The sequence below is a fragment of the Danio aesculapii genome, chromosome 19 (assembly GCF_903798145.1).
Source record: "Danio aesculapii chromosome 19, fDanAes4.1, whole genome shotgun sequence".
NCBI lineage: Eukaryota > Metazoa > Chordata > Actinopteri > Cypriniformes > Danionidae > Danio > Danio aesculapii.
The window spans coordinates 5,382,797-5,403,800 of NC_079453.1; the positions used below are offsets into that span (position 1 = coordinate 5,382,797).

General features: G+C 37.4%; 1 protein-coding gene across 1 annotated transcript in view; it reads left to right on the forward strand.

Moving 5' to 3' along the window:
* Window positions 1-21,004, forward strand: part of fam135b (family with sequence similarity 135 member B) — an 86,899-nt gene that overhangs the window by 11,336 nt on the left and 54,559 nt on the right. The window contains exons 2-3 of the mRNA XM_056480516.1: window positions 9,839-9,930; window positions 16,990-17,069. Of these exons, the coding sequence (XP_056336491.1) occupies window positions 9,851-9,930; window positions 16,990-17,069 (160 nt within the window). The 5' untranslated portion in view covers window positions 9,839-9,850. The remainder of the gene's footprint in view (window positions 1-9,838; window positions 9,931-16,989; window positions 17,070-21,004) is intronic.

Here is a 21,004-nt window from a genome sequence, read left to right on the forward strand (position 1 = left end):
GATTTGAAGATTATGAACCATACTTTTTTTCATACTTCTGACAATATTTGTAAAGTAGACATCAATTCTAAACTATTATAGGATGTTGATTGTTTTTGACTTGAATTTAGCCTCTAAAAAACATCTAAAATGTTTTACTATGGATTGCTGTAGCAAAGTATTTCTTTTACGACTCTGATCGCATTGTAAATGAATAAATAACTGTTGCTCAGTAATATCTATCAAAAATCAGTCTTTAGGAAACTAGAAATTTTACACTAGAAATCTCAAAATTGCCTTAGAATATGCTTAGAATATAATATTATGGTTTTAAAATGTAACTAAGGGTGACAGTAAATTGATGTTGATCTTCCTACGTAACAAAACCCTAAAAACATTGGTATATATGTACTCAGAAGACTTAGACCTTTGCAATGAAAGATAGTTTGTCATGATTAGATTCAAATTTAGTTGTATTGTAGTGAAATAAACTTAAGCGTCCGGCTGTTGGGAGTGACAGTTAAGGAGTTAATAATTTTCATAGTTTATATGAGTTTGAAAGTACAATGTTTACATCTTGCATTTTATTTAGCCAATTATTTTTCATGTTGGACCTGTAATCATTTGTTTTTGAAAGGTGTTTTATATTTTATTCATATTTATTTTATATTTCCACATTTTTAGTCAAACACTTCCCAAGAAGTTCGAAATAAAGTGAGAAATATGATCACATTTAAATGGGTCGATTTCTGAGAATATACTTTAAAATGAAAAGAAATAGTCCTTTGCGTGTGGCCAATATATAAACTATTAATTGAATGAATATACATAAATGATACTTTATTGTGATATGTATCGTTATCAGGATATGAGATTACTTATATCGTGATATCATATGTTTGTCATAATGCCCAGCCCTGCAATGCAACCTTTATGTCCTCAAAAAAAAAAAATAATACTAATAATGACTTAGAGCCAGTGCTGGAATACAGCCACAATTCGGTGATGTGTAATCAGTTGAAACCCAAATAGATGAAATTCACTTCATGCTCCGTGTGACTATGTTAAGGAGGACAAAAAATGCATCAACTAGTTTCTGCCTGGAAAGCTTAAAAAATGCTGACTCTGCTGAGAAAACCCCGAACAACGTTTTAGAAGCCACACATCAGCAAGCGCAATACAGTCAGGAACGGCAATGAATTAAGCTGTTGAACTGGAACATTCAATACTGTACTTTTCTCCAAATACAGCACATTGCTTCAGGAGAAATCAGTGTCGTTTCAATTTTACAGCGCAAATCAACATCACCAGCCTTGAAGTCAAACACAGCAAAAGTCAAACTAATAGATAAACCTCTGTCTATCGGGATTGAACTGTACTGTCATGCATAATTGTTGGATTTTGTGTGTGTGTGTGTGTGTGCCTGTTTGTGTAAGATGGTTGTGTAAGAAATCCACTTCTAAGCTCTTCTACAGTGTAAAATATTGAGTATGGTGCAGTACTGTATATGCACTATATGCTGTGCTATCTATGTTTCTAAAATAATGCAAAAGTATACAGTTTTCAAAAACAATTCATCTATCTATCCATCCATCCATCCTCCTTTTGCATATCCTTCCATCCTCCTACACATATCCATCTGACCATCCATCCTCCTACACACATCCGTCTATCACAGACGGACTGACGGATTGGATAAAAATGTGGATGGATGAATGGATGGGCGGACAGACGGATGGATAGATGAATATGTGTAGGAGGATGGACAGATGGATAAATGGGTGAATGAATGGACGGATGGATGTGTGACAGGAGGATGGACGGATGTATGGACGGATGGATACTTTAAAAATACAGATGGGTGGATTGATAAATGGACTGTTGGATAGATGGATAAGTCTGAAGATGGATGGATGGATGGATGGATGGATGGATGGTTGGATGAATGCTTTAAATATACAGATGGATGAATACTGAAATGTACAGATAGGTGGATACTTTATAAATTCGGATAGATGGATGGATGGATGGATATTTTCCAAAATGAAGATGGATTGATAAATGGACTGTAGGATGGATGGATAGAAACTTTAAAAGTGCATATCGTTGGATAGTGTGATGGATGGATGAATGGATGGATGGATGGATATTTTCCAAAATGAAGATAGATTGATAAATGGACTGTAGGATGGATGGATAGAAACTTTAAAAGTGCATATCGTTGGATACTGTGATGGATGGATGGATGGATGGATGGATGGATGGATTGATGGATGGATGGATGGAAGACTGGATGCTTTACAAATGCAGAGGGATGGATACTGTGATGGATGGATTGATGGATGGATGGATGGATGGATGGATACTTTGCAAATGCAGATGGATGGATACTGTGATGGATGAATGGATGGATGGATGGATACTTTGCAAATGCAGATGGATGGAAACACTGAAATGTACAGATAGGTGGATACTTTATAAATTCGGATAGATGGATGGATGGATGGATATTTTCCAAAATGAAGATGGATTGATAAATGGACTGTAGGATGGATGGATAGAAACTTTAAAAGTGCATATCGTTGGATACTGTGATGGATGGATGATGGATGGATGGATGGATGGATGGATGGATTGATGGATGGATGGATGGAAGACTGGATGCTTTACAAATGCAGAGGGATGGATACTGTGATGGATGGATTGATGGATGGATGGATGGATGGATACTTTGCAAATGCAGATGGATGGATACTGTGATGGATGAATGGATGGATGGATGGATGGATGGATACTTTGCAAATGCAGATGGATGGAAACACTGAAATGTACAGATAGGTGGATACTTTATAAATTCGGATAGATGGATGGATGGATGGATGGATATTTTCCAAAATGAAGATGGATTGATAAATGGACTGTAGGATGGATGGATAGAAACTTTAAAAGTGCATATCGTTGGATACTGTGATGGATGGATGAATGGATGGATGGATGGATATTTTCCAAAATGAAGATGGATTGATAAATGGACTGTAGGATGGATGGATAGAAACTTTAAAAGTGCATATCGTTGGATACTGTGATGGATGGATGATGGATGGATGGATGGATGGATGGATGGATGGATGGATGGATGGATTGATGGATGGATGGATGGATGGAAGACTGGATGCTTTACAAATGCAGAGGGATGGATACTGTGATGGATGGATTGATTGATGGATGGATGGATGGATGGATGGATACTTTGCAAATGCAGATGGATGGATACTGTGATGGATGAATGGATGGATGGATGGATGGATGGATGGATGGATGGATACTTTGCAAATGCAGATGGATGGAAACTGTGATGGATGGATGGATACTTCAAAAATGAAGATGGATTGAAAAAATGGACTGTAGGATGGATGGATGGATGGATGGATGGATGGATGGTTGGATGGATTGATACTTTAAAAATGCAGATCGATGGATACTGTGATAGATGGATCGATAGATGGATGAATGGATGGATGGATGGATGGATGGATTGATACTTTAAAAATACAGATGGATGGATACTGTGATGGATTGATCGATGGATGAATGGAAGACTGGATGCTTTACAAATGCAGAGGAATGGACACTGTGATAGATGGATGGATGGATGGATACTTTACAAATGCAGATGGATGAATACTGTGATGGATGGATGGATACTTCAAAAATGAAGATGGATTGATAAATGGACTGCATAATGGATGGATGAGTGAATGGATACATCAAAAATTCAGATGGATGGATGGATGCTTCAAAAATGCAGATGGGTGGATTAATAAATGAACTGTAGGATGGATGGATACTTTAAAAATGCAGATCGATGGATGCTGTGATGGATGGATGGATGGATGGATGGAAGACTGGATGCTTTAAAAATGCAGAGGAATGGTGACTGTGATGGATGGATGGATGGATGGATACTTTACAAATTCAGATGGATGGATACTGTGATGGATGGATACTGTGATGGATGGATGGATACTTCAAAACTGAAGATGGATTGATAAATGGACTGTAGGATGGATGGATGGATGGATACTTCAAAAATCCAGATGGATGGATGAATGCTTCAAAGATGCAGATGGGTGGATTGATAAATGAACTGTAAGATGGATGGATACTTTAAAAATGCAGATCGATGGATACTGTGATGGATGAATGAATGGATGGATGGAAGACTGGATGCTTTACAAATCCAGAGGAATTGATACTGTGATGGATGGATGGATGTATGGATGGATACTGTGATGGATGGATGGATACTTCAAAACTGAAGATGGATTGATAAATGGACTGTAGGACGGATACTTCAAAAATCCAGATGGATGGATGAATGCTTCAAAAATCCAGATGGATGGATGAATGCTTCAAAAATCCAGATGGATGGATGAATGCTTCAAAAATCCAGATGGATGGATGAATGCTTCAAAGATGCAGATGGGTGGATTGATAAATGAACTGTAAGATGGATGGATACTTTAAAAATGCAGATCGATGGATACTGTGATGGATGAATGAATGGATGGATGGAAGACTGGATGCTTTACAAATCCAGAGGAATGGATACTGTGATGGATGGATGGATGTATGGATGGATACTGTGATGGATGGATGGATACTTCAAAACTGAAGATGGATTGATAAATGGACTGTAGGATGGATACTTCAAAAATCCAGATGGATGGATGAATGCTTCAAAAATCCAGATGGATGGATGAATGCTTCAAAAATCCAGATGGATGGATGAATGCTTCAAAGATGCAGATGGGTGGATTGATAAATGAACTGTAAGATGGATGGATACTTTAAAAATGCAGATCGATGGATACTGTGATGGATGAATGAATGGATGGATGGAAGACTGGATGCTTTACAAATCCAGAGGAATGGATACTGTGATGGATGGATGGATGTATGGATGGATACTGTGATGGATGGATGGATACTTCAAAACTGAAGATGGATTGATAAATGGACTGTAGGATGGATACTTCAAAAATCCAGATGGATGGATGAATGCTTCAAAAATCCAGATGGATGGATGAATGCTTCAAAAATCCAGATGGATGGATGAATGCTTCAAAAATGCAGATGGGTGGATGAATGCTACAAAGATGCAGATAGGTGGATTGATAAATGAACTGTAGGATGGATGGATACTTTAAAAACGCAGATCGATGGATACTGTGATGGATGGATACAGTAATGGATGGACGGATGGATGAATTCTGAATATATGGATGGATGCTTTAAAAATGCAGATGGGTGGATCATTAAATGGACTGTAGCATGGATGGATGGATACTTTAAAAATGCAAACCGATTGATATTGTAATGGATGGATGGATACTTTAAAATGCAGATGGTTAGATAATGTTATGGATGGATATAGTAATGGATGGATGGATGGATGCATCCTTTCGAAATGCAGATGGATTGATCCTTTAAAAATGCAGATCGATTGAATGCTTTTAAATTGCAGATGGATGGATGAATGGATGGATGAATGGATGATACTTTAAAAATGCAGATGGATGGCTACTGCAATAGATGGATGCAGTCACACGCTGTTAATATAAAAGTTTCTCAGCCAAACTGCAGTCGTTTTTGACCTTCTGAAGTTCATGAAGATAATTGTCTGCAAGTTAAGCACATCCTTTCACTGACTATCTGTATAAGTGGCTTCATTTATTAAAACTGGCCTGATTTTGCACTCTATTGACAGAAAGTGCTATTAACATTTGGTATGTGCAATTACAAACAGACACACACACAAATATAGACTGACATTCCCATAAGACTCCTCACTGCTGCCAGAATGAAATGATAGATCATTCACCGCTGCCTGCAGAACTGATTAAACAAACAAGTCCAGCAAGTGTCTTCAGTCACAAGCAGATTTACTACTGCACACAAACACACACTCCGAAAGAGTCACACACAATGACTATCTCCAGAGATGAACTTTCAGCAGCGCAGGTTACAAATCTATCTGTGCAGAATATTAAAGTTGTGTTCTGTAATTCACTCCCACCGTAATGCGTCCGGCTGACCAAACGCGCAGGGAGATTCATTTCCCAGACTTCCCTCGCAAACAAGATTTTTGATAGCGGTTTAATGTCCGGTAACGTCCGCTGTGTTGCTTGTAAAGGAAGTAGAGAACTCAGTTAAACTAATTTTGTTCCATCATAAGTACAGCACCACTATATCTAATTACAAGAGTGGATCTTAGATATACTGTATGAATAGCACTTGTGTGAATCTAGTAAGCAGATCATTCGGGTTCTACCTTTTTGTTTTTTATTCATCAACTTGTTAAAATATTCAGTACTGTCGGCGCCAATAGCCTTGTGGTCACATGGCACTTAGGTGTTCACGGCGACCTGAGTTCGATTCCTGGCTCGAGGTCCTTTACTGACCTTTCGTCTATCTCTGCTCCCCACACTTTCCTGTCTGTAAAATCTCCACTGTCCTATCACAATAAAGGTGAAAACCCCTAAAAAAATTATTAAAAAAAAAATTCAGTACTGTGCAAAAGTTTTAGGCCAACAATAAATCTGTTGTTTTACCAGAAAACCAGTCATAAGTGTACATTTTTTGTCATGTTCACTAGCGATTTGAGGACTACAGAGATCGCCGGTGAACTACAATTCAGTCATGAACTACAGATCCCTTCATTCCACTATACATACACCAGGTTTCACTTCCACTGATTACACACACAGCTGAATCCTGTCACTAATGATTGTTTGGACTATTTATACACCCTGCACCCGTTTGTTGTTACTGAGTTGTTTGTTTTTGTGTGGTATGTTGTTCATGTGTTGTGTTCCCGTACCTTGCCTTAGTTTCTTGTTTTGTTTATTATTGTTCTTTTGATACTTTTATTTTTGGATGCCATGTTGTTTTTCTGTTAGCTGCATGATTATTTTTCAATTAAATTCATTTGGATCCTACCTTTTTGTATCTGTGTTTTCAACGTACCGTGACATTTTTGTAACAATATTTGTGTTGTTGTTGAGATTTTATACAGGGTGAATAAATGATCTTTTAGTTGATGAATGGTTTGTTAGGATCAGAGTTAAGTTAGAGTTTGACTTCTTTTGGTTTAATTGTTTAAGACATGAATGACAATGTTGGAGAAAGGCTGTTTGTCCTAGTTTGAGCTGCATTTCAACAGTGCTGATAGCAATATTGTCTGAATTAATGGAACTTGGAATGTTGAAAAGTACAGGTAGATTTTAACAAAAACATGTTTGTACTCCACCATCACGTCGGACAGAAAAGTCTTAAGTAGTTTCCTTAAGTTTTGCTCAGTTTGTGACTTAGATCCAGTTTTAGAATTCATTTGTAAAGCATGTAAAACATGATAGGTTACTTCGATTAGTCACATGAGTTTGGCAGGCAAAATTATTGCTTTTTTTCAAGCACTTGCAGTTTGGCGTGAAATTTTGGGTTTGTTTAACCAATAACATACGTTTTAGGTAGGACTATCTGTTTGCTCAAACAATGGCATGATTTTAAATGGAACTATTCGTTTATTCAACCAATGGTGTGTTTAAGCGGAACTATGTTTTTGTACAACCATTGGCAGGTTTGAGAAGAAACCTTTTTGTCCAACCAATAGTTTGTGTTTCAGGTGGAACTATCTGTTTGTTTAACCAATGATGTGTGTTTGGGTGGAGCTGATGTTTTTGTTCAACCAATGGTGTGAGTTTAAGGGCAACTATCTATTTGTTCAACCAACGGAGTGTGTTTGGTGTAAGTTTGAGTGAAACTATGTTTTTGTTTAACCAATGGTGTATGTTTGAGTGGAACTATCTGTTTTTTCAACCAATAGTGTGTGTTTCAGGTGAAACTATCTGTTTGTTAAACCAATGGCATGTGTTTGGGTGGACCTAATCTGTATTTTCAACCAATGGTGAGAGTTTGAGTGAAACCATCTCTTTGTCAACCAATGATGTGTGTTTGAGGGGAAAAATTTATTTGTTCAATCAATGATGTGTGCTTGAGGGGAACTATCTATTTGTTCAACCAATGGTCTGAGTTTGAGTGGAACTATCCGTTTGTTCAACCAATGGTGTGTGTTTAAGTTGAACTATCTGTTTGTTCAACCAATGGTGTGTGTTTGAGTTGAACTATCTGTTTGTTCAACCAATGGTGTGTGTTTGAGTGGAACTATCGGTTTGTTCAACCAATGGTGTGTGTTTGAGTGGAACTATTTGTTTGTTCAACCAATGGTGTGTGTTTGAGGGGAGCAAACTTTTTGTTTAACAAATGGTGTAGGTTTGAGTGGAACTATTTGTTTATTCAACCAAATAGCGTGTGGTTTCTGGTGGAACTATCTGTTTGTTCAACCAATAGTGTGAATTTGAGTAGAACTACTTGTTTATTCAACCAAAATTGTGTGTTTTAGGTGGAACTATCTGTTTGTTCAACCAATAGTGTGAGTTTGAGTGGAACTACCTGTTTATTCAACCAATAGTGTGTGTTTTAAGGTGGAACTATCTGTTTGTTCAACCAATAGTGTGAGCTTGAGTTTAACTATCCAATTGTTTAACCAATGGTGTATGTTTCAGGGGAATTATCTGCTTGCTCTGGTAATGGTGTGAGTTTGAGAGGAACTATCTGTTTGTTCAAATAATGGTGTGAGTTTGAGGGGAACTATATGTTTGTTAAACTAATGGTGTGAGTTTGAGTTTAACTATCCATTTGTTCAACCAATGGTGTATGTTTCAGGGGAATCATTTGCTTGCTCAGGTAATGGTGTGAGTTTGAGAGGAACTATCTGTTTGTTCAATTAATGGTGTGAGTTTGAGAGGAACTATCTGTTTGTTCAATTAATGGTGTGAGTTTGAGGGGAACTATCTGTTTGTTCAATTAATGGTGTGAGTTTGAGGGGAACTATGTGTTTGTTCAATTAATGGTGTGAGTTTAAGGGGAACTATCTGTTTGTTCAACCAATGGTGTAAGTTTGAGTGGAACTATCCATTTGTTCAAACAATGGTTATGAGTTTGAGTGGAACTATTTGTTTTTTTCTACCAATAGTGTGAGTTTGAGTGGAACTATCTGTTTTCTCAGCTAATTTTATAAAGATAAACTTTTTAAAAGCTTTGCATGTTTGTTTACATTTTTACGGATATCTGTATGTATCGTTTTGAAAATCTTGTCATGTAGACACAAAACATTTGACACTTTCGGCTACGTTGTTGTGTTGTCATGTAAACATAGCCCAAAATACTAAATCTAATAAATATGTAAACGCTAATATTCATGCCATAGTTTATCCACTCTAAAACGCCAATTCAGCCTGAAATACTATCAAATTCCAGCCATTCTTCTCATGTTTACATCAAGTGCTGGTCCTATTTCCCATCTAGCCGAACCTTTGTGTGCAGACGCCACCATTAGCTCTGATTAGCCCCGCACATTCATACAGGTTCAGTCTCAGCGCTGCAGCGTCTCTCAGACGGATGGTGTCATAAGTATGATTTGGGATCATGTCCAGAAATGCCATTGCTGTCATCCGTCTCGCCGTGCATTGGTCTGAGCGGCACATCGAGAACAAATATTGCCTGCGATGAGTCACAAGCCTGAGTAATTAGAGATGGCGTCTTCCTGAGTCACGGCTGCGCGTCTGTCGCTCTGTTACTGACTCACTGGATTATGTTCATTGAGGTTACCACGGTAAACACACTCCTTCACAATAGGCAAGCGGCTCAGATTACAGTGGTACGGAGAAATGCACGCTATGTTAGATTACACAACAGTGCAAGCTTTAACTACTAACAAACTTTTCTGTGTGTTTTTCAGGTGATGGAATAGATGATGTCGGAAGTTCAGGGCACTGTGGAGTTTTCACTGGAGCTGCACAAGTTTCACAATGTGGATCTCTTCCAGAGAGGGTGAGTGTGTGTGTGCTCATCTGCCTCTACAATGAAGGGCTTTGTTGAAGCGGGCATGGTTTGGGATGGTTTTTGTGTCCCGATAGAGTGGGCTACAGAAGAAAAATCTCCATTCAATTTCTCCATAGGGGAAGTCATTTTTAACGCTAATGTAGAAAATTGAGGTGGGAATGACTATGCGTTCTGATTCCAGAGTCATGGTTTGATTCCAAAATGATTATTTTTCCTATTTCATCACCTGCACAAATACATCTATCCAGCTTTACGTATCAGAATTGGAGTTTCCACGCTTTTGTTTATGATTGTTCTTGGTTTTTTGGGCCATTATTGACACCAAATTAAATCAGCAACCTGATTGGCCCAAAAAATGAATTTGGTCAACCAGTGGTGTGAGTTTGGGGTGGAACTACAGTATGTACTTGACCAATAGCAGACAGGGAAAGCATGTAAATGTTTTTGAAAACAATCGCTTTGGTTCTACACTTCTCTGAATGTGGATTCGGCATATAGTATGATTTTTATTTACATCTGCATATTAGGGCTGCAATAACTAATCGATAATTATTGATAATGAAATTTGTTCTCAGTGATCGCCATTGTCAATGAATGTCAATGAGTACTACGATTCTTTTGCGTTTTGTTTATTTATATTTCGGATTTTTATAGAAGTTTTACTGTTCAAAAGCAAACTTTGTTTTTCGTCTATGGTTTAATATGTCAAAAAGAATATACACACACTCACCAGCCACTTTATTAGGTACTTACTAGCACCTTACTAGTACCGGGATCCCCTTTTGACTTAATCCTTTGTAGCATAGATTCAACAAGGTACTGGAAATATTCCTCAGAGATTTTGCTCCATATTGACATGATAACATCACGAAGTTGCTGCAGATTTGTCAGCTGCACATCTATGATGTGAATCTCCTGTTCCATCACATCCCAAAGGTGCTCTATTGGATTGAGGATCAGGTAATTGTGGAGGCCATTTGAGTACAGTGAACTCATTGTCATGTTCAGGAAACCATTCTGAGATGATTTGAGCATTATGACATGGAGCGTTATCCTGCTGGAAGTAGCCATCAGAAGAGAGGTACACTGTGGTCATAATAGGATGGACATGGTCAGCAACAATACTAGGTAGGCTGTTGTGTAGACACGATGCTCAATTGATACTAATGTGCCCAAAGTGTGCCAAGAAAATATCCTCCACACCATTACACCACCATCACCAGCCTGAACCATTGATACAATGCAGGATGGATCCATGATTTCATAGTGCTGACGCCAAATTCTGTCCCTACCATCTCAATATCACAGCAGAAATTGAGACTCATCAGACCAGGCAACGCTTTTCCAATCTTCTATTGTCCAATTTTGGTGAGCCTGTGCAAATTGTAGCCTCAGTTTCCTGTTGTTAGCTGACAGGAGTGGCACCCAGAGTGGTCTTCTGCTGCTGTAGCCCATCCGCCTCAAGGTTGGACATGTTGGGCGTTCAGAGATGCTCTTCTGCAGACCTTGGATGTAACGAGTGGTTGTTTGAGTTACTGTTGCCTTTCTATCAGCTCGAACCAGTCTGGCCATTCTCCTCTGACCTCTGGCCTCAACAAGGCACAGAACTGTCGCTCACTGGATATTTTCTCTTTTTCAGACCATTCTCTGTAAACCCTAGAGATGGTTGTGCGTGAAAATCGCAGTAGATTATCAGTTTCTGAAATTCTCAGATCAGCCCATCTGGCAGCAACAACCATGCCACGTTCAAAGTCACTTGAATCACCTTTCTTCCCTATTCTGATGCTCAGTTTGAACTGCAGCAGATCGTCTTGGCCTAAATGCATTGAGTTACAGCCATGTGATTGGCTGATTAGAAATTTACATTAACGAGCAGTTGGAAAGGTGTACCTAATGAAGAACTGCTATTTTATGTTCACATTGGTTGACCTCAATACATCTGACTTGGAAATCCACCCACAAGCCATCCACGCATTTTATGGCATGCAAATGTCAAAAACTACATTTCAATCTTGACTCTAACTATCTGTTTGTGTTGTTTGCAAAAGAAAATCAGCTTCACTGACTGATGTGAGCGAGACGCAGCTCTCTTGTAGTGTGGATTGGGTGTTAAAGAGCATTTTCATATACGTCACACTAGCGGAGACCATGAGGTGTCACGGAAGGTGTTCGCTCGACTAGACTGCTAGATTCATGATTGATTTTCTTTGCTCTTTTTGTACGTTGTGTTCCTGTCGTCGGTTCAACCCGAATCAATTATAGCCTTGCTGTGAGCAGCCGGTGAAATCCACAGGGAATTCAACGGGTCACTGATTTATAACCATGCAGAATATAGAGAACTGATAGGAACTCATTTGACATTCAGAGACAATACTGCACTGCCATGACTCTTTCATGACTCTTTACTATAGTAAGTTTTGGTATCACTAGTCCAGCGTTTGGACAAGTGGTTGAGATTAAAGGGGTGGTCAACAACGATATCATATTTTAAACCTTAGTGGATGTGTAATGTAGCTGTGTGAACATAAACAACATCTCTGATATAAGATGTTTAAAGTTCAATGCAAAGGGAGACATTAGCTTTTACAGCGTTAGCTTAGCAAAGCCTACAGCGAACGAAGTTTGGGGACTACAAAAAAATACATCTGGGCTAATGAGATTACAAACACTTCCGCATACACTTTGAGCAGCGAAGGGGCGTGGCCAGAGAAACTGTAGTGTTACATAAGTGAAAGCTAAAATGGCGTCCAAACGCTGCTATTTCCACAGAGCTTCTTCTGTTTCTGTATTTGGGCTTCCAAATACACGACACAAAGAGAGAAGTGCTTAAAATTTAATTTTAAATTTGTTCCAGAGAATTATAAAATATAGCTAGCATTTGACAAAGGACAGCTTTCAGAATCTCTCAGTTCAGTGCTGGATTCGGCTAAAAACTCCTCAATAGAGCAGCTCCAACAATAATAGACGAAGCTGTGGATTGTAAGCCACAACCTGTAAGTGCTTTTATTTGTTAAAAATTATCTATTACATGCTTAGTTTCTAGCGTTAACGGTATGTTGTAGCAAGGACATAAACAAGGATGTAAACAATAGGAAATTCTGTTTGGCACTGCTAACAATTTAGCTACAAATTCATATTTATCAGTCGAACCGCTGTAAACACCCACAATCTTTAGCAGCGCTGCAGTGTCTCTCTATGCGGCCGCTTTCCCTGCGTTCTACATCTCAAATAACAAACTCGCAAAAGATATGTGAACGTTTCATATTACTTACACATGTTTATTGCGAATATATGTGAAAGACACTTGTCAGATATTATTTTAGAGAGCAGGCGTGAGGTTCAGCTGTGTCCTCTGTGTCATTTTCTGTCTGATTCAGGCACAAACGGCTAGGGTTAACAGCTACTCTGACTGACAGTGTTTACACAGCACAAAAAAGTGCGTGCTTGTAGGGTCATGATGCTTTTCCTGGTGACGTAGAGCCGATCCGCGAATCCCAGCACATTATGTTAGCTGACCAATCAGAGCCTCTTGAGGATGGGCCTTTCAGAGGAATTATGAAATATGACAGTCATTTTCATGTTAGCTGAGTAGCTGTATATAATTTAAGTAAGATATATGACGAAAATAACGTGATTTTCTACAAATGAAGCATAAACACACATTGCTTTGCATCTTATAAACACAACCAAGCCTTAAAAATACACTTTTAAATGACTAGTTTGACTGCTGCTTAAAAAGTTTGGGTTTGGGAAGATTTAAAATAAATATTTTAAGAGCAATTTCTATAATTTGACTACATGAAATACAGTAAAACAGTAATATTGTGAAAAATTAAACCATTTTAAATGAACTCTTCTATGTAAACATTTTTTTCGAAAGTGATGAAGTATCTCTACACGCACACACACACCACTTCTACTCTGTTTGCCATTCGAGCAGGTGCACATGCCGTCTTGACAGCCCACAGACAATTTCTCACATTACATTATTACACAGTTCCAGATTTATCCTGTTCACACACAGTACATGGCATCATCGATCCTAAAGCTGATCAATAAAGAATCAGAAAAATCCTTGCATCGCATAAAACAAGCAAACTATGAATCTAGTGACTTCAGCAACACATCATCCCCAGTACTCATTAGACATCTGTCGGTCAGCAGATGTAGTTTCCTCTGTATCCTCAACTAGTCTCCTGACGGAGGTTGTGTGGTGTAGAGGTCAGCCATAATGTGTTTGGTCTCACTGCTTTGAGATTAAAGCAGGGCCGCTGGCTGAAACATCAGCTTTGCAGAGATTTGACTGCCCCTTCCCCCTTCCATAAAGCAGAAAGCTAAAGCTCTACTCTCATATAATCCCCAGACAACACACACACACATGGCTGTAATATACTGTTTGTTTTTAACAGCCTGTATTCTGAAGAGAAGCATCTAACAATAGAACAGGAAACTTTTTCCCTTTTAGCCTATATGTGTCTATATGAGCCAAACACATACATTATAATGAGTGCTCAGAACAGGTTTGGGAATGAAGGGTCGGGTAGGATGTTTTTTTTTAAGTGATGTGTTTGTTATTATTATTATTAGACTAAAAATGAATTTGGTGAAGCAGATATCAACAAATCCACGCAGATTTCTTACATACTGAACAGAGTTATCTGAGAAAGAACAAACACTGAAGAAACTGATTTGTGTGCAAACGAACACTCATTGGCTGTTTCTCAATTCCAAGAACGCAGAGAATGACTTGAGTTCTTGTGAAGACCAGTCTTACCAGGTCACCTTGCCAGTCACATACGGTCTAGTCCAGGGATGGGCAAACTCGATCCTGGAGGGCCGGTGTCCCTGCATAGTTTTGCACTAACCCTAATCAAACACACCTGCTTGTAGCTTTCTAGTGATCTTGAAGACACTAATTAGGGTGTTCAGGTGTGTTTGATTAGTGTTGGAGCAAAACTCTGCAGGGACACCGGCCCTCGAGGATCGAGTTTGCCCATGCCTGGTCTAGTCGCAGGAATATTTCAACGGATCCGCAGGTCAAATCGGATCCAAATTTTCCGCATACAGAGATGATCTGAACGTCACGCTGCTCCCAGACTACTCTCCATTGGAAATGAATGACTTCCGGTCTATCGCTTGTCGTTTGCAGTGAAAAAGGAGACATTACATTGCAAACACGAGGGCACGGATCCGATTCATATCCGATAAATTTACAAATATGAACAAGGCCTGAATCTCATTTGAGTAAATCAGAATCCATGTGATTTTTTCCTGCTTACACGTACACGAGCCTTAGGGCCAGACAAGTCTGCGGACATTTTTTTGCTATTTCTGCGCAGAATTTTGTTAAAAACCTGCGGATTTATGCGGAATGATTTTAAGATTATCGTAACTAAAACCTTAACATATAAAATAAAAAGTAATACATTTTTAACTTTTATTTATACAATGCAAATCCAATTAGATCAAGTTTATTTGGTAAACAAAGCAAGTCTCTCATATAACCTATCTACGAAAAGACAGAAAATATTACATTACAAACTGTATTGTAAACAAATCATATGAATATTTTCATATTAGTTAATATTATCACTGAAATTAATTAAAAAAGAAATAAATATAAAAGTACGCACATTTACACAAGTAAATAAACAGAATTCCAGAATTCCAGAGCGGAATTCTGCATGCGCAAATTGTGTGTGGGTCTAACCAAATCCGATCTGTGCCACATGGCAGGAAAAAAAAATGCCGGAACCATGCAGTGTAAATGCAGCCTTAGATGAGTTTTAACAGACATTTTAGCCCAGCTACGTATATATCATACATATTTCAGACATGTTGTATCCTTATCTGTAATGTTACCATGTTTATATGCTATAGACCAGGGGTGCTCAACCCTGTTCCTGGAGATCTACCTTCCTGCAGATTTCAGATGCAACCCTCACTAAACACACCTGCCTGTAATTATGAAGTGCTGTTTGGGTTCTAATTGATCAGGTGTGTTTGATGAGGGTTGGAGCTGAACTCTGCAGGAAGGTAGATCGTCAGGAACAGGGTTGAGCCAGCCTGATCTCACGAGAAAACGTAAGTATTTTACGTTTTGTCAGTTTAGTGGCTAATTCGTACAAATTCGTACAAGTTCAGTCGTATGAAATTGTATGATTTTAAAAAGGAGGCGTGGCACCTAACCCCACCCCTAAACCCAACCGTCATTGGGGGATGAGCAAATCGTACTAAATTGTACGAATTAGATCATACGAATTCATACGAATTAGCCACTAAGTCAAAAAGTTACGAATTGCCGTGAGATTGTGTTGGGTTGAGCACCCCTGCTATAGACACTTCAGCATAGCATGCTATATTGTGCATACCATGCACTTTGTTGCAGCATGTTAGCAGATGTGCACATGTTCTGTTAACATTCTACTGTGAACTACAGTCGTGTGGTATTTATGCTCATGTACCGTCAACCTACAGTAGGGCAGTGTTTCCCAACCCTGTTCCCGGTGGTACACCAACAGTACATATTTTGAATGTCTCCCTTATCAGACCTATTAACTTCAGATTTTGGAGTCTCTTCGAATGTTCTGATGGGTTGATTCAGGTGTGTTTGAATATGAAGAGGCTGAAAATGTGTACTGTTGGTGTGCCTTCGGGAACAGAGTTAGGAAACACTGCAGTGGAGTACAGTATATGTTGTGCTGCAGTACAGTAATGACCGGTCGTTGGTCCAGGATCTCTAGGGATTGAGCATCACTGTGATCTGTGATGTGCTTCAACATTTAACATGCACCCGCAGTCACTTCACTGGCCAAGGTGACCTCCGTATCCCCTGATGGAACACAGCGTATAAGCACTCACATTAATTCAGCATCAGCATTCATGATTTAATAGAGATTGACTGCATAGGATCTCACACAGGCCAGATCAGCGGATGCTTATTTCATTTTGTTCAGTATCAGAGAATGCATTTTATTCATTATTTACTTTAACCGACACTTTCATAACTGTAATAAGTAATAACTGAATAACTGTTGTCATTTGCAGCTTCTATCAGGTGAGGGCTGGCCTGCGTGTTTCTCCTCGGGTTCCTCACAGAATCACTGCTACAACACCTGGATACACAGGTAAGACACTACCGTTTACTTCATTTCTGTGTTGAATCAAGTGCGTCTTGATGTGTAAAGCATCATCATGTCAGACTATGTGACATTTATTTTGCTTAATGTTGTATTAGTAGTACTCAAAATATAATTTTGCTTCTTGTTCAAACTACTTATATAAAATGAGTTTGAAACAATAGTTCTTGAGTATTTTTAGAGACAACTTGATTGTTTATGTTCAATCAACTTAAAATTGTAAAAAAAAAAAACATTTAGTTAACTTTGATTTAAGATGCAGCATCTGAAGATGGTTTCAGACTGTCTGAATACTGCAATTCTCTCCAAAGGGAAGCATTTGTAAATTTATTCCCTTTAAAGACAATTAAAGCAGCTCTTCTAAACACTAATTCCTCTCCTGAATTTTTTAGAGACAATAACATCCACATTGTTCTTGCTGTTATACACAATGCATTTCTCGTAAGGACTGCTAATTTTACAGTATTATACATTTTAGATTACCTTGTTTGCTTCAATGTGTTTCAGTCGAAGGCTCTTTTCCCGGTGTTTTTTGGGAGATTCCCTTGCTGTCTTTAGCCTTGCTGTTAAAAATAAATGTGCTGAATAAACCACTCAGACACACACAGGAAGTTTTCTGAGACAAAATAAAGCCTATAGAGGACACAGAGAGAGAGTCAAACACAGAGAGAGTTTTTATGTCTTACTGTAAAAAGCTTCAAGAGACAGATTGATGACAAAAACTGTAACTACAAACAACATTGGACTATTTAGAATTGATTTAATATTGTTTTGTCCCCCTTTGATTTAATATTGTTTTTTAAATATTTCCCAAACAATGATTAACAGGGCAAGGAAATTTTTACAGAATGACTGATAATATTTTTTCTTCTGGAGAAAGTCTTATTTGTTTTATTTCGGCAAGAATAAAAGCAGTATTTAATTTTTTATTTCCACTTTCAGGTCAAAATTATTAGCTCCTTTAATCTATATATTTTTTCAATAGTCTACAAAGCAAACCATCATTAAACAATAACTTGCCTAATTACCCTAACCTGCCTAGTTAACTTAATTATCCTAGTTAAGCCTTTAAATGTCACTTTAAGCTGTATAGAAGTGTCTTGAAAAATATCTAGTCAAATATTATTTACTGTCATCATGGCAAATATAAAATAAATCAGTTATTAGAAATGAGTTATTAAAACTATTATGTTTATAAAGGTGTTGAAAAAAAAATCATCTCTCTGTTAAACAGAAATTGGGGAAAATAATAGACAGGGGGGCTAATAAATCAGGGGGGCTTCAACTGTATAACAGAAATAATTATATATATACTTTGAAATCCCACATTTAGAATAACCAATGAAGAGTGGTCAATTATATGGGAATTTCAATGGAAATCAACAAGATCATTAAACTGAAAAGAATACTGTTGGAAAAACATTATTAGATATTTTAAAACCAGCATCAACAGCCAAACATCCCAACAAGTGTCCAAAATGTTGGTGTTAGCTGCGGATGTAACAAAGCAAACAATTACCATATATTTTGAGAATGTATGTATAATCAAGAATATTAGAAAGAAACACAGGAGGCTCTGGAACAAATATTTGAACGAGATATACCTCTAGAAAGTAAGTTGTTGTGTCACGATTACCAGCGATCTAACATCCAGAGATGACTGGTAAACACTCACATTCAACTACAAATCTACCGGTTTGGACTACATTTCCCAGTCATGCAACACACACTCACCTGCTCCAAGTCACCCTTGATTAAAAACTCACACAGCTGAAGCTGCTGATTACTTGGACTATAAGAACAGCACAAACACACAATGTTGCTGAGTCTTGTTGTCTGATTAGTGACAATATAAGGCGTTTTCCTTGCGTTGCCTTCCGTGTTTTGAACCTTTGCTTTGTTTTGTTTAATCATTCCTGTATGCTGCCTGTTGGCTACAGCAAGAGCAACTAATCTTAAATAATAAGATAGATGCAACTATTGATATCTAAACAATGGAATAAAATCACTTCTGTAGTCAACTTAAAGAAGGATATATTCCTGGGAAAATGGAGGAAATGGGTTGAAAATATTTTAGTTAGAAGACCTGATTTTGTTGCTATAAACAAACAGAAGATGCTCAACTGATAATATATACTGATAAATATATGCAAATGTATGTATACGTATATGGTTATACATATTCATATTGTATTGTATGTTATCCCAATGCGTATAACGAAGATGGTCATTTGAGATTATTCTAGATGGAATTATATTATGACATGCATTCTCACCCTGGATGTAAATAGTGCTTTAATTTTTATTTATTTATTTAGTAAATTTTTATTTATTTTTGTTAGTTTTACATGCTATTTTTCTTTTTATAATTTAACAAAACTTGAGTACTATGTATAGTTAGTACAGCTGACAATAATGTACGTGAATTGTATATCATTTAGGGTCACATATTGAGATTCAAATGTACCTTGAAATGTTGTATGATTGTACTCAATTGAGTGTTCACAATTTGTAATACACCGTGCAACACTTTATTGAGTGCAGAATAGTAAAATCAATGTAATAAATTGTCTTTTCCTGCTTATTTTTTCACATTGGTATATATTTAATTATTAAAACAATTATAAAATCATTAAAAATTAAAACCCACACACAAACATACACAATGTAATTGAGCGGTCATGCTCTGTGTGAGTAACTTGCACATTTCTTACATTCTCAACACACACTCGAAGCTCAAAACTGGTTTTATGGCATCAAAGGAAGTCAGGGGACACAAGTGTCGTGTTTCCACAGGTCACACTGTGTCAGCTGAAAATATAGTCTGTTTTCACAACACCGGCGGCTTCTTTGGTCACACAATCACACCGGTTACCTGTGCGCGCGCACACACACACAATTATAAGTGTACACACTGCTGTTATGCCACCTGTTTAAGGCGAGACACTAGGCTAAAAACACAGCTTTTTATGCATGTCAGAACAGAGGATTTTCGTTTCTTTTTTCTGTCTAATGAAAAAATATTAATAATAATATTAATTTACTTTCCTTTTGATTTGCTCAACTTTGTCAATGTGTGTCTGCAGGTGTCAGTTGCAATACAGAATTTTAAAGGCTGTTTTTGCTAAATAAGTTTTGTTTTCTCAAGCATTCAGGCATAAACTACAGTTTTATTCATGTACAGTTGAAGTCAGAATTATTAACGCCCCTGAATTATTAGCCCCACTGTTTATTTTTTCCCTCAGTTTCTGTTTAACAGAGAGGAGATTTTTTTTCAGCACATTTCTAGACACAATAGTTTTACTAACTTCTTTCTAATATCTGAATTCTTTTATTTTTGCCATGACGACAGTAAATAATATTTGACTAGATATTTTTCAAGACACTTCTCTACAGCTTAAAGTGAAATTTAAAGGCTTAATTGGGTTAATTCGTTTAACTAGGCAGGTTAGGGTAATTAGGCAAGTATATTGTTTAACGATGGTTTATTCTGTAAACTATCGAAAACAAATATTACATAAAGGGGCTAATAATTTTGAGTTCATAATTTTGAGCTTTAAAAAAGTTAAAAACTGCTTTCATTCTAGCAGAAATCAAACAAATAAAACTTTATTCAGAAGAAAAAATATTATTGGACATACTGTAAAAATTTCCTTCCTCTGTTAAACATCATTTGGGCAATATTTAAAACAAAAAAAAAATATCAAAGGGGGCTAATAATTCTGACTTCAACTGTATCTGCATGAGTTACTTTCATACATAATTTGCCTTATTATACAACATTCCATTTGACAAAATAAGTGAAAAATTGTCTCTGTAAAAAGCTTTGACACAATATGACAGAAAAAATTAATAAACAAGATTTTTGAACCTGACTTCATTCAATGTTCATATTTTAGTATTGGAAAGGTATGCAAATTAAC